Below are 15,361 nucleotides of genomic sequence, written 5' to 3'. Positions count from 1 at the left end.
GAAAATAACGATTATACTTAATCAATGTAGCACTAAAACATCCATGGCGCGATAAATAGGTGCCTACTCTGCGGTCGAAAATAATAAAATTTTGCGATTATAATAATGTGAGTACGCAAAATAAATAGGAAATCGCCTTACATCTACATATATAACACGCAGCATTCCGATGTCGACATTCTATACAAAAATATAATGTGTTGTGAAATAATTGAAATAGCTGAGCTACGAATAACTCGCCGAATGACGACCACGTCACCGGTGATTTACTGAGAGATGAGTGCGTGGAGGGAAACGTGGAGATCAAGGAGGAAGTGTGTTGACCCGGAGCCGTGACGCTGACTGCACGGGACCGTCACGACTACACGCTAAACACTGTGTGATTTGTCGCTAACTCCGTAACATTGATCTTGATATGAGCAGCTTCCTACGGTTCAGCTATGAAAACAAAAAAGGTGGTGTATTGTTCGTGCTCAGCATCTGGAAATAAACTTAAAAATAAAGCTTAGATTTAAAATGTTACTAGCATACCTTAATTATGAAACAAATATGAAAAAAAAGTTCAAAAAGATTTGGGCTCGTCCGGGATTTGAACCCGGGACCTCTCGCACCCTAAGCGAAAATCATACCCCTAGACCAACGAGCCGGTGACAATATTGCCGAAATTATGTATTATGTCACACAACACGTTTCGTGTGTGGTGGTTCAGTAGTACTTTATCAATATGTACCTATTTGAGATAAGTAGCACGCCAGCGCTCGCTTGTCAACTATGATTTATTTACTCCTAAGCTGTAAACTAGGACATGTCGCGGAGTTTGATTAAATTGGACGTAACAGTACATTTCATTCGTTTCGAGTCTAATAAATTGGTCTAACTACCGTTTAGCGCAATATTCACATGTTTCTCAAACATTACACTTTATTATCATAAAGATAAGGTTTATTTTCGAATGTAAAAATGTTACAGGGCTATCAAATTAATTCTCACGCTTGATGAGATGCAATTGAAGGAGGAGCGATAACCCTAGATAATAATTTGAGAGCGATGTCACTAGACTAGTACGGGAAGTGTGCTGAAGTGGCACATAACTGTACTAGGTACCACTTTGTTGATTAATGTGATCATAAAATATGATACAAGATAACACGGATCTCTGTGCTTTCTCCAGAAAAGTAGCAACCTCCCTACGTGTTGAGTTTAATTAGTTGATAGAACATTAAATTACTGGTTTATAGCCCAACATAATTGCAAATTTTATTGCTATACGTTATGCCTTGTGTTGTAAACATAGCTATTTTATCGTTAAAAAGAACTTAACGGAAGTTTTCTTAAATCTATGTTACGTTTACGATTCAACTATCAACAGATTGAGATGAAATTTTGTTATACCTACCTGGTTTTGTCAAAGATGTTCTCTTTTCTGCTGACTTGCAACGTTATAGCGTTAAGGCGATTAGTTAAGGGTCCCTTCGTTAACACTTTTGAACACGCCAGCTGTCACGTGCAGCGAACAAAGTAGGTATAGATGAAAATTCATTGTTCACCAGTTATTGAAGTTGTTATTTCAGTTTGTTTGACATTGCACAAATGAACTAGAAAGTTATATTACTTCGGGACACGTGGAGTAAATAACCATAATTGACACGCTTCGTTATGTTAATAAAATTAGACTATGGGTTGTGACTGTTGTGAGAGTTAACTATAAAAGTTACAATATAATAGCCAAATACCGTGACAAATATCTTGGGATCATCTAAAAGCTTGTAACTACCTAGGTAGAAACAAAAAAAGAGAATCCTTTTTTTCTCAAGATTCTTCAGATTGAAGTAAGCATTATGTGAGCTTGAACGTTTACGTTTTAATGTTAGCTCTAAATATCTAAAGTGTTACAAGTTTTAGTGCTCGTACAATAATCGATGGAGCAGCTCTTACATCGCGTCACGTACGGCGTATATTTAATGTACGAGGTGGAACTTTTATAGCACTCTATGACTCTACATTACTTGTGCCAGTGTTCATTGTCTTTACTCTTTATGGCACTTAAGTGTACTGTGCCAGCTCAAATGACCAGTTATGTCTGCTACTGTATTTAAGGCAGGTGATCCGAGCAGAAAATTTATTAACGTAATTATAATAAATCTTGTAGGAGACATTAAATTTTTATACTTGACGATACTACTCAAAACAAATTGTGATAGTATATTTCTTGTTAGTCATGTGTTATGTTTAACGATGGGCAGTGTGTTATGTTACTTTTTGGCATACTTGTGTATTCACTGGCCAGTCAACCCTAAAACGATTGTGAATCTTATTGATATACCCACATATAACAAAGAAATTGTCAGTAACTTTTCCTCTCTCGTGTTAATAAAGGTGTTAATAGTAAGTTCGTAGTTGTAATAGTAGTATGTGTGTGTGTGTGCAGGTATAGTGACGATAGCGGACGGGCACCTGTACGTGCCGTCGGTGGCGAAGGAGTGGCGGCCCGTGGTGCTGCACTACCTGGGGCCCATCTCCGTCGTGCTCATCGGCCTGCTCGTCATCGTCGTGCTGCCGCTGGCTGGGTGAGTTGTTGTAATAACACGCCGATGCTAGATAAACTAAGATGTTCATGGGAATACAGGTTATATGTGTTGTTATACCCTATGGTATCAAATATGCATTAACAATTGCAGCGTAATCGTAAAAAATTAAATTATTTGGGTGGTTGACTTCTAATCATCTACAGATTTCAACCACGTGTTAGATTTTTAAAGGTATAAATGGATATTAATACAATCTGTGACTTCAATCAAAATATATTTATTAATATCCGCATGTATAATTATGCGAGCAATTTCAGCCTTTGTTGTATCTCAACCTGTCCCTTCAACAAAAAAATATGTTGACAATTAAAAAGTACGAGTGTTTTATTTTTACATTTTGTTACGGTGATTTTAAGTACTTGAGGAAAGTGACTCCCGATGGTGACGGTATGTGTGGTGTTGCAGTTTGTTCTGGTGCTGCTGCTACTGGTGCCGCGTGGGGCGGCGGCGCCGGCCCTTCGACCGCAAGTACGACTCCTGCCTCAAGGCCATGCTCGCCATCCTGCTCATCGGACTGCTCACTCTGTTCTTGTAAGTTTACAACACTATCCCATGTATCAACTGTGGCTTTATTGAACCTTCAGCCATTTTGACGAAAAAATTATACTGCATGACACATAAAACAATATAGTGTCTGCTTACCATACCGTGTCACACTCTAATCTGAGGTATTAATTATTGAATAATTTAATTTGTGCCTTTACTTGGTAATTACGTTAGCGTTGGTGTTGTGTGTGCGCAGGTTCGGCGTGGTGTGCGCGTTCGCGACGGACTCGCAGCTGGAGGCGGGCACGACGGACGCGGCCGACGCGCTGCGCACCAGCGTCAGCGACGCCAACCAGTTCTTCAACGCCACGCGCCTGCACGTCACGCACCTGCTCATCACCAACTTCAAGGAGCTCGAGAATCGTATCAACGCTATTCTATACAGTCAGTACACGTGATATTCAAATTCCTATAGTTTTCTCACTCAGGCTTTCGTCCATAACCTTTGACAGTCTGTCGTCTTTCGTACAGAACTTTTGTCCCTCATTTGAGTCGTGTGCGCTATCTATTGCCTTTGATAAATTTACGTCGACTGCCGATACCCTAAGAGGAAGCCCCGACCGTATCCAAAATATATAGTATCGTAGCTAATGAGTAATGTTCTTTGTGCAGGTATAGGCGTGCAATCATGGTTGAACCTGGGCCCGTTCTCCCGCGCGGTGTCGGTGACCACGCTGCACCACATGGTGCAGGAGCTGGACTCGGTGCACGAGGACCTGCGCACCGTGCACGACCTCACGCAGTCGCTGCGCCGCCGAGCTGAACAACTTAACTCAGGTCTGTGGAACAACATCATTACATTGTCTGTATCAGACATACCTTACTTCTTTTTAAACCAAAAATTCTTTAATTTTTACCAAATATAGCACTCAGTACATAGTAAGATTGTTAATAGTAGTAATACACATTCACTGTCTAGTCACTCTGCATAACAATCTTACAGTAACAGTTGATGCCAACGAGTTCTTGATGATTATTATTATCCGCTATTGGTCGTTCATCTAGTTTTTCATATCGTTCATTATCAACTTATAATTCCGTGCAGATTTAATTATAGGTTTATTCAAATACTCGGGTTTCACCCGATTTAAGCGTAATCACAAATAATTAAGGCATAATTGCGTAATCACTTGTGCATGTTATGATTGTAGCGTATACAATTAGTTGCGTTGAACGCGTTCGTTTGTATCGATATGTTCGCAATACGTTTTTAAGGATATACTGTGTGAGTAATGTGATAGATATGTAACATACTTAGATTTTCTGCAACTTAAAAACGGAAGAATTTATCGTTAACAAAATCTAAGAGATTATTCAGACATTAGTGCGAGCGCACTGAGTACAGTGCTAGAATAGCACTGTACTCACAGCTCAGTACATCTTTTTGTGTTTGGATAGGCAAAAGTCGGTACCCCTCGGTAGGCAATATAGCTGATACAATTTTTTAAAATAGGATAAATGAGCGAGAATCGTTAAGGAGCAAGAGTAATAATAGCAAGTATTATAAGAAGTGTGTATGTCCGCAGGTCTGCGCAAGGTGAAGCACCAGCTGCTGCAGACGCTGGCGCGCTGCGACCAGCCCAAGTGCATCGCGCTGCAGAACAAGTACAAGATCGGACAACTCGACACCGAGATACAGTACAGCCAGGTACAACACTTTACCAGCCACATCCACCTCGCACCACTTGTCTTATTAATATGCTGGCTCCACGGACTGCTCTCTACATTTCTCTAGCAGCATTTCAGTGACACTCGATGAATCAGCTATTAAAAAAAAATCTCAACACTCGGACTTGCGTTGTGGAATTCCTAAATTGTGGGTAGCAAAGCTGAGTACTCGTTCAGTAAAAGTTTGGTTTTACTAGTCATCAACGAGCTCACGCCAGGCAACAAACATAGTCGCTATCATCGGATACGGTGAAGAGGACTATATGTATAACACGTTCAAATTTTAAAGAGGTATTGAAGACAACCAGGTGATACACAGGCATCACCAAAACTTTGTTGTAGCAGAATCCTAATAAAATACATAGCTTAAATTGTTTATTATTATGTAATTTCACGCTCGCTCGGAGTACAGATGCTGGACCAATACTTCCCGACGGTAAGTGTAACTCATAGTAGTAGTACCACAGTTGTAGTAGTACTGCAGGTGTTTGTGCGGCACATCCTGTGACATAACGACGCCGACGTGTGACTTACACACGCAAGAATGCTTCGACACTTCCTTCCTTGCATAGTATTAATGCTGATAGGTGACTACATAATTAAATATGTAGATGCAGCTAGATGAATGAGTAATTTATTAAGACATTCATTTGTTACTTATCTACGTAAATCACCGCAACTTTTCAAGTACTTAAATGTTTACATGTGACAACTCTCAGTCGAGCTAGCATTTAAATAAAGTGTGTATAATGTTTATATTGTGTCTAGATGCCGGACGTGTCGGACCTGCTGAACAACGTGTCGGCGCTGCTGGACAGCCACATCAAGGAGGAGGTGGGCGAGGGCCAGAAGGTGATCCGCGACATCCAGCGCGCCATCCAGCGCTCCATCGACCAGCGCATCCCCTACGTGCAGGAGGGACTCAACGCCATCGGTACCACTCACCATATATATATATATCACACACTTACTTTATTCTAACTACGCTCCAAACTTTTGGCTTCACAACTTGGATATGTGTAGCGGCTGCTGAAATAACAAAAGCGAGGACGGTAACGCCATCTAGCGACAGAAAGCGAAGAATCCTGCAGTTCGTAGGATGTTTTTCTTCGAAGAGTAACATAATTGGGTAGTTTACTGGGTTAACGAAAACTTATTAAATTTGTACTTGTAAAAGGTTCATCTAAACTGCTCAGGCTATGTATTTTTTTTGTGAATTACCTATTATTCGTAATTATTACACTCTGCAACGTTTTATTGCACACTCGTTGGACAGCAACAAAAATACGAACCTGTGACGTCATTACACCGTGTTTTTAAACTAAAATGTGTTTTTGACATTTCATAAACAATAGCTGATTTGACTGGAAGCCAAGGACCCAATTCTAATAATACTAATTTTAATGAACATCCGCCATTGGGACGATTTTCTCTTTGTAAGGACGTATAAGAATTGCTCGTTACTAAAAAACCTTACATAAAACCTCGATTACAATACTCAATTATTATAATCCCGTGGAAATCATACGCAGAATGCATGAGCAAGTTCTGCGTTAGTCACGTCCCGCAGTAGAGTGGGTAGTGGGTAGTGAAGGCGGTGTGTGTGTGTGTGCAGGCGCGAAGGTGCGCGAGTTGTGGCGGCAGATGACGTCGGTGGTGGGCAACGTGAGCCAGGCGCTGGAGGAGGCGGACGTGGCGGCGGGCCACATGCACCGCGCCACGCACCAGTACGGCCTCTACCGCCGCTACGCCGGCCTCGCCACCGCCTCCGCGCTGCTGCTGGTGCGTACTGCCTCCGCTCATACCCCCCCCCCCCGCTCCCGTAGCACAGACACGCTACTCTTGTACGCTGCCAGAATACTATTCTATGTATGCAAGCGACAAATCTAGACCATTTATTTTATCTAAGAGTGCAAAAAAAGTTAGTATAACTTGTAAAAAAAAATGGGTTTAGTAATATTTCCTTTCGGTAAATGAATATATGTTTAATATGTAATGTTTTCACCTCAATGATATTCCATCGTGGTGTATGTCGGGTGGTGCGCAGATCGTGTGCCTGATGGCGTGGGGGCTGATGTGCGGCGTGTGCGGCAAGCGGCCCGACGTGTACGGCGCCACGGACTGCTGCAACAAGGGCGCCGGCTCCAAGAGCCTGCTCTGGTAACCGCCCATGTTCACACCTTACGCGTACACGTGCACGTGCACGAGCGCACTCACGTACACTACGTTTATATCGCGTTAATGTCGAGACTGCGGCAACATACACAAGCGATATGCGTAATAAGATGAATAAAAAAAAATGAACCTTATATGATATATAACTGTTCATTTTTGCTGAATGAATTGCCTCAGTTATTTGAACATGTGTGCGAGTGTAATGTGTGTGTGTGCAGCGGTATCTGCGTGATCTTCATGGTGGGCAGCATGGTGACGGCGGTGCTGCTCGCCTACTTCCTGGTCGGCATCTTCTCGCAGCGCTTCATCTGCGACCCGCTCATGTGAGTACATGACACAATATCATATTTTGATTTATTTCTGACTCACTAAGCCTACTACTAACTACTACTATAGTTCTAGATCGACTTGTGCACCGGGTTTATTAAAACATTTTCTAATACATACAAAAAGTAACAAACATGCATCGATGCTCACAAACGTCGATCAGTAGGATGTGTATGTAGACGACGTATTAATGTTGCGGTGTGTTGTCGTGTCGTAGTGAGCCGCGCAGCAACCGCCTGTTCTCGGACATGGAGCGCATGCTGGACTTGGAGAAGACGCTGTTCGGCTGGTCGCCGCCCAGCAAGAGCGGCAAGAGCTTCAACCTGACCAACCTGCTGGTGCAGTGCCATCGAAACGAGACCATCTTTAACGTTAGTCCCGCCCCCGTTCATATCACTCGACCATAACAAATATAACGTCGAATCAGTTATTTATTCAGGTCGAGCTCGTCGTAACACAGTCCCCGGTTCCGCAGGCGCTGCAGCTGGGCCGCATCTTCCACCCCGGCTCGCTGCGCGCGCAGGTGGCGGACGAGGTGGGGCGGCGCCTGGCCGAGCTGCAGCCCGCGCTGCCGCCGGGGCCCGTCGTCATCCTGCGCGAGGGGGCCAAGGCCAAGCTGCGGCGGCTCGCCGACACGGGGCTGTCGGAGTTCGACTTCGAGCGCATCCACGCGGCGCTGGAGACCAACATGACGTCGCTGGCGCTGGACGCGCTCGTGCGCACGCTCAACAACACGGCGCGCTCGCTGCAGCAGCCGCCCTTCGAGCAGGAGGCGCGCGACCTGCTGCTGGCCGCGCGCACGCTGGACAAGCTCATCGACGACGTGCTCGAGCCCATGCTGCACGACTCCGACAAGCTCAACGTGAGTACGCACCCCAAGCACCCTCCGCACCCTCCGCACCCTCCGCATCGCGCACGCCCTGCTATTCTTTTATATTGTCTTTACGATGTACCTATACGTTGTTATATACGAAAATGAAGAATGTAATTTTGAAAAAAAAATGTAACGCTTTTTACTCTACGTTACGTTAATAAACACTAGACGACGCGACGTCTAGAACGGAGCACGAGTCCAGTGTACCCGAGCGAGGTAGTGTTGTAGATCGTATAATAAGCGAGTATCGGCGCGTGACGTTACAGCGGACGGCGACGCGCCTGCGCGAGACGCTGCGCTTCAACCACTCGTCGCTGCGGGAGGCCATCGAGTACCTGCTGCGACAGACCAGCATGGCCGAGGCGGCGCTCAACGCTTTGGGCGGGAACAAACTTAAGGAAGTATGTATAACCCATAATCCACCTGTATCATACGCCCGATGTTAACGAATGATAAAAATGTTATACTGACCGTTTCCGTGGCTCAGTGGTTAAGGTCGCCATGCCGCTACCGTTGCACGGGGAGGTCGTACTTTGTGTCCGTTATCTGTATGTTTGTAAAAATCCCCGCGACCCGAGAACGATTCTTAGTGCTAGAGTTGTGTACTTAAAAAGAACAAAGTAACATATCCTCGTACCGGTGCAGGTGATGGATGCGATCGCGGAGCTGATCACGAAGAAGATCACGGAGTACCTGCAGTACATCGAGACGGTGGTGCAGTACGAGCTGGGTCGCTGCGGCCCGCTGTCCAACGCGTTCAACGCCACGCGCGACGGACTGTGCAAGAAGATCGTCATGCCCGTCGTACGTACCGCCCTACGTCGTCGCTACACTAGCGAGATTCTCTGCAGTCGTATATTCGAGTACCGAAACTATGACATTTAAAACGTACTGCCAAAATAGTTCCTACGACGCTAATTCGAGGCGCCGATCAGATTTTCATACAAAAATTGTCGATAGCTAGCCGGTTGGAGGAAAACGAATATGGAAGCCGCTAGAAACTTAAACACACTATTGATCGTGGAGTTTTTATTTAGGTTTCCTCATTTTAGAATAAAATTGACTACATAGATAGTTTACGAGTACGTCGAGTCGAGCTCGGCCGAACGTATAACAAATGACGTAATCGTGATCGTTATGCGGTCGCAAGCTGAGCGCGCGCTGTGGTTACAGAACGGGTTCTGGATCTCGCTGGCGTGGTGCGTGCTGCTGTTCGTGCCGCTCATGGTGGTGGCGCAGCGCCTCGCCAGCCTGTACCTGCACGTCGACCCCTACCCCGGCCCGCTCGTCGAGGCGTACGTACCAATCTGCCATATACCATATACTCGCTCTGTTATGTAATACTGACATTTATAAATGTACCGCATTTGTTTGTTTAGTCGTTTATTGATATTTATCAATCTTTATTCTTAACTTTGTAAAAGTAGAGAACGAAGACAGTATTTTGTTTTAGTTTTTGCTTTCGTTAGTGAGACACGATTATTCGTCTCGTCTTATGTAAAACCAATAAGACATTTTTACAGAATACGTCATTCAAACAAACAAATGCTTTTATTAAAGTAATAAGTTCTGTGTGTAACGATTAGATAAGTAAAGTAATAGTGTTACTCTCTATATATTTCTTCAATATAACTGTGATTATATCAACCGCTTATAAGGGTTTCTATTACGAGGACAACCGTGAACTTGTTACTTTTATTATGATTCTTATAAACTTTACACTGCATTCGAATACAAATCATATTTCATATACCAATCGAATATCACAATATTGATATTTTTGATGTGGAATGTGTTGTAAAGTTTCACTGGTTATATAAAGGTACGTGTCATGGGTAAATGTTTGTAACTGGTGCGACTTGTACCGCGACACTACAGCTCACACAGTTTATACATGGCACCTACTGTGTAACTGTACCACTACGAGTACATTGTACGTCTGTTGCTTGTACTCACACACACTAACACTACCCGCATGCACTGAGACATGCATAATGAAATAATAATAACCGTATTGTAGACAATGCTCTATACATTATTACTATTATATTCAGTTAATGTTTCAGCACATTTCTATTATGGCTGAAAAATTGTCTACAATATTGTAGTAGTGTTAGTGTTGTGAGTACAATAACTAAGTGTAAGGTTAAGATATCACTCATCGGCCATCGTCATGATCATTTTTCTCGAGCTATTTGCGCGCGCATTACGTTCCCACAAGTACTACTGACGAGCACGTGTACGTACGTGTACGTGCCCGTGACTTCACCGCGTCGCAAGCAGCTCCGTTATCTCTGAGTTGTTTCGTTTCTGTTTGAGTTCCCACTAATTTTCTGTATTTAGTTTGTTGATTATTATTTTGAGAGCTGTGTTAACATTGATTTCATTACTTAGAGTGAGTTTGTCGGTGTGTCTGTCAGTTATGTTTGGGTTTGTTGTGCACCCCTCATCCTTGTACTGTACTGTATGGTATGTATGGTCTGTATGGTCTGTATGTAGTGACTGGGACCTACTTACTGTATCACTGTATCACTGTTTGTCGACATGAGACGATCTGCCTACCGTCTAATACTTACTTGCGCGTCAACTATACAGATGATACACTTATGTTTATTATTATTTCGCTGCAGATATCCCAATAACTATTACTTTTGCTAACTTTTGTTTAATTGATATTGGATCTGTGAAAATATTATATGACGCGCCTTTAATCAGCGTCATCAAATATCGGCTATTAGTACAAAAATACCTGCGATTATAAATGCTAGTCACAATTATATGAACCTTAATCAAAAAATGTAATCTTACAATATTGCTAGTCACGATCCAATTTCGATTACAGTTAACATTAAATAAACATTTGTTTAGTAATGTTCGCGTGGAGCGAACGACACTTAGTTACTTATGTAAGCAGAGCCTGATATATAACATATATAATGTACAAGAGGACAACATAATATAGTGATCTGTGCTGAAGGTACTCAGGTTGAAGAGCCATCGCCGCGGCGCGTGTATTACTAATATATTTATATATTATATTATATGTATAACAGATCCGACATATTTCACAAATTCAACATGGCGACTATATGCGTAGTTTGTTTTGTTGTTAAGTTAACATTATGTTTTTCTGTTGGTTTGTTCACTTCATCGCCATCCAGCGTAGTATCAGAGTGTTTAGTAACGAATGCACTAACATAAGTTGCTAATTACCAGCTCTGTGTGCTCCCCCACGACTATGTAGCACTCCCAGTATACAGTGCAATAAACTAAGTCACTTCAATCTCTCTTAATGATTTGCTTGGGAAGTCCTCCGATGTGATGATGAAGTTAGGGTTGTCATAACGTGCGGGTGTTGTTGGCAGCGAGTATGAGCCGATGTGCCAGGCGCGCGGGTGGTGGCGATGACCCTACGCCTCGTCCGGTAACACACACACATACACACAACACACACACACGCCCGCTACTCACACGTACCGACACGTGCCGGTGTCGTATAGACACATGACATATTGTTAGTGAGACGGTCGGTACGTGTGAGTGAGTGAGGCGTGTTCGGTATCGCTCGTGGCGTGTGCTCTTCGACCGATAGTCGCTTGCACGATACCCTTAGAACCGTTGAATATTGCCATGTTCGTCGGAGCACATCACCTGAACTAGAGACTATGCAAGAAACAGTATATCGTATGGTGGTGTTTGTTGTCCAACGAGCACGACAGTTGTTCGCTCAGTGTATCCCCGTGTCGTTGTTGTACGCTACAGCAGATCTCTGTATGACTCGTAGTGAGAGGTATGTCGGCATGCATCGCTTGTCGTCGGTTGCGCCGCTGCATCGCCATTCAACCGCAACTGAATCGCCGCTGTACGAGCGCTTAGACGTTGTTTTGTTTGCGACGCTGTACATATTAAGTTGTCCTGTTTAACACCATTATGTCACGTGCAAGTCGATAGTGAGTTTAATAGTAGTTTCTTGTAAGTTGCGAGCATGACACAATGTGTACTGTGTAGTAGTGACACCGACATTCTGTGGACCGCGTGGACATGGCACCTCCCCCTCAGCTCACGTTTGTTTATACTTTATTTATTTTACTTTATTTTAGTTACCATCGATTCATATTTAATATATTGTAATATTATTGATATATCGTAGCGCTAAGATAGTTGACTTTGAAGCGATTTAAATATATTTTTATTTTACTTACGATATTAGAAGAGTCACAGTTCACAATACCGAGTCGTGTCTAGCTGTACGTTTGAGAGCTGTCATTACAATCACGGCGCTTGACTCCCGACATCATCAGCGTTATGCTCCATACTTGTTGGTTATCGTTTGAAGTAGGCTTGCTGGCTCATGGTACGTTTGTTTCCTCACCGAACTGTTGCATCGTTCGCTGCCCCCCCCCCCCACTGTGTTGTGAGAGCTAGTCGCCGCCGCCACGTGGAGGCGCCGCGGGTGACGTCACGCGGCGTGTGGTGACGTCACCGGGCGGCGCGGCGGCGGGCGTCCGTCGGTCCGTGACGGTGGCTGACTGACTGTCTGTTGTCTGTTGCAGCGAATATTTGTATGACGCGTACGCGGACCGCGATAACGTACCCCTTGCCAAGTAAGTGCCCCACAGACACCATAGACACCTCTAGACATCCCTCGCCTTCGCTCAACGCATGCGCTTACTTATTCCTCCGATCATTCGACTCCGCGAGTGTACGCTAGGCTTTACGACAACGTCGACCGATCGCCCGCCGGTGGTGTCTCTGAACGTCACCCTGTGTCGTCAAGCTGAATGTACACTCGCGTGCATGTACTTATAGCTTCTTATTTTTGGTTCTTATGAAATTTGACGAATAATGTGTGTCACAAAAGACTTATTTGTAAATATTATAGAGGTGACGAGTAACCTAGACGTATAACTAAATTAATCTTTAGATTTAATACTATTGTACAAATTATGATTATATATTAATTGTATTATATAAAACTATGTATGATTAATGAGCATGTAATGTATCGCATGGTATCAGTGAATACCGCACGTCGGTGTGTCCCGCATGTGTGTACGATGTTACAACAGACTCTTAGCGTTATTTTCAGTTTTTTTTCGTTCATTACATTATGTTCATGTTACGTTACACCGGACGACGGTCGGGGGCCCCAGGGTGACGAATGCGGGATGCGAAACGAACGAATTTAGAGCTATCGGTAGACAAAATCGGCGGGGCCGAGACCGGGGGCGATATAGCGCCAAATCAATAGAGTTTCGGGCTCAGCGTTCGATTCGAGAGCGTCCGGCTCGGCTCCGCAGTTTGTCCACCGATAGGTCGGGTCGCGCGGCACGAGTGGTCGGACACTAAACAACTAACGGGGGGGGACAGCGGGTCGAAGCGCAGCACGCTCGACATCGAGGGCAAGATCGCGGAGTGGCGCGAGCGGTCCGCGCCCTCCGCGCCGCCCGACGACGGCGCCGGCGCGGCGGGCGGCGCGGCCGGCACGCGCGTGCTGCTGGCGGGCGGCGACGTGGTGTGCCAGCTGGTGCCGCCCGCGCTGCTCGACGACCTCAAGACGCGCCTCGACGCCAAGGACGAGGACAACGAGTCCGGCATTCACGAGTCCGAGTAACCGCCGCACGGCACCGGGCGCGCGCCCCGTGACCGAATATCGTATGTTTTTTTGGAAAGATCGAGTCTTAGGTTAATTTTTAGCGATGTTTTGGTGATGCGTAAACGAATTTGACCAATTTTTCGTAGAGTTTAAAACGTTTGAATTGTTGTCTTCCGCGTTTAGTCGAATCGTTTTGTAAACGTTTTGTACTTAGTCCGAGTTTCAGCTAGTTTGTGCGTTCGATATTGTTCGTTGACTCGGTGATATTTGGAATTATTTTTATTGACGTTTGTCGTTAAACTGGTGAACGTTAAAGCTGGCACGTTCGACTCGACGTATGTGTACGCTCGATGCGGCGTCCAGTTGTGATCGTATCATATCACTACACTCTGTATCGCCACATTGATATCGATATAATACGTCACGTATAGCACGCTACGCTTTCGCTTGAAGGGTACGAACACGTCCATTCTCTAGTATACAACCGCTTTTGCCTCGCCACAAGTGTCGTACATGTTGATCGTATACGACGCTATATGCATCAATATGTCTTCTACTTATTATTAGTTCCGGAGATATAGGCAGATACATTTAAACGCAGCCACACACACTAAATAGTAAAACATACACACAAGCATTTATTTTGTGACAGCGATATTAAAATTTTATGAAATTACTAGGTAGTAGATATCAAGATTATTTTGACGGGATTTTATCAGATGTGTGAGACAGATAATATAATAGAAGTAGCTATATTGTGTGTCGGTCAGTTTATATCTCCGGGACGTGTCTCCGTATACTATAACGCAACGCTGGTACAAGTATAATCCGATGAGACTATTTTATATAATATAATATATGATGATGTCTGTATACTGTAGCGCGGGTCGGGCGCGCGGCACGCATAGTTTTGATACTTACACATACTGTAACGATAGCAGAGCGCGCTCCCGACCACACTAACTTACATTATAAATATTGAATTGATCCTTTACTATCGTGTGATATCAGAGCAGGACGGAAGATCTTGTAGCCTACAATGCAACCTACTACGTCCGTTTAGCGAGAATTTATAAAAACAATCATTTGTCGAAAATGCGTTTGTGTTTGCCATAACGATTTATTTTAATTCAAATATTGTTATAAGAAAAAAGTGAGTTTCGTTTATTATTTTAAGTTTCAACGTATGAACATGTCGCCAGACAGTGAGTTCAGTGTATTTTACTTATCGTATTTAAGTAGATAGATTTTAGAACTCTTGAACAGTCTCACTAGGCTTCATTTAAAATGTAGCAGACATCGAAAACGTAAACGTGAGTAAAATTATATTCTACTTTCTTGGTATCATCAAATAGGTTTAGTTAATTAGTTACGAGTGTCAGTTGTTTCATTAACCAAGTATTAATCTACAACGTGGTCACAAAGTTTGCCCGTACTTGCCGACAGATGTCCTTGCCCGGAACAATTTGACGAACAACAAGAAGCGCTCAAAGCTGATATAGCGAAATACAAAGAGGCTGAGCGTCTCAGAAAACTTAGAAAACAACAACAAGAGTTAGAGAATACCCTGTGAAATTTCAGTGTTCT

At 43.9% G+C, this 15,361-nt stretch overlaps 1 protein-coding gene and 1 non-coding gene across 6 annotated transcripts in view; one reads left to right on the top strand and one right to left on the bottom strand.

Annotated features, from left to right (window-relative positions):
* LOC142975158 (prominin-like protein) overlaps positions 1 to 15,361 on the top strand; it is a 61,741-nt gene that overhangs the window by 38,504 nt on the left and 7,876 nt on the right. For 3 of the 5 annotated variants that reach the window (XM_076117879.1, XM_076117877.1, XM_076117881.1), the window contains exons 2-17: positions 2,429 to 2,567; positions 2,994 to 3,119; positions 3,331 to 3,518; positions 3,747 to 3,911; positions 4,661 to 4,782; positions 5,215 to 5,238; positions 5,571 to 5,736; positions 6,418 to 6,584; positions 6,850 to 6,962; positions 7,196 to 7,300; positions 7,522 to 7,675; positions 7,780 to 8,166; positions 8,445 to 8,579; positions 8,824 to 8,982; positions 9,352 to 9,473; positions 12,732 to 12,782. In XM_076117879.1, the coding sequence (XP_075973994.1) occupies positions 2,429 to 2,567; positions 2,994 to 3,119; positions 3,331 to 3,518; positions 3,747 to 3,911; positions 4,661 to 4,782; positions 5,215 to 5,238; positions 5,571 to 5,736; positions 6,418 to 6,584; positions 6,850 to 6,962; positions 7,196 to 7,300; positions 7,522 to 7,675; positions 7,780 to 8,166; positions 8,445 to 8,579; positions 8,824 to 8,982; positions 9,352 to 9,473; positions 12,732 to 12,782 (2,323 nt within the window). The remainder of the gene's footprint in view (positions 1 to 2,428; positions 2,568 to 2,993; positions 3,120 to 3,330; positions 3,519 to 3,746; positions 3,912 to 4,660; positions 4,783 to 5,214; positions 5,239 to 5,570; positions 5,737 to 6,417; positions 6,585 to 6,849; positions 6,963 to 7,195; positions 7,301 to 7,521; positions 7,676 to 7,779; positions 8,167 to 8,444; positions 8,580 to 8,823; positions 8,983 to 9,351; positions 9,474 to 12,731; positions 12,783 to 15,361) is intronic. The other 2 variants (XM_076117878.1, XM_076117880.1) reach the window with 2 other exon arrangements.
* Positions 575 to 646, bottom strand: TRNAP-AGG (transfer RNA proline (anticodon AGG)). Its single transcript has one exon. It is a non-coding gene; the product is annotated as a tRNA-Pro (tRNA).

The sequence above is a fragment of the Anticarsia gemmatalis genome, chromosome 8 (assembly GCF_050436995.1).
Source record: "Anticarsia gemmatalis isolate Benzon Research Colony breed Stoneville strain chromosome 8, ilAntGemm2 primary, whole genome shotgun sequence".
NCBI lineage: Eukaryota > Metazoa > Arthropoda > Insecta > Lepidoptera > Erebidae > Anticarsia > Anticarsia gemmatalis.
This window is presented reverse-complemented; position numbering and strand designations above follow the sequence as displayed.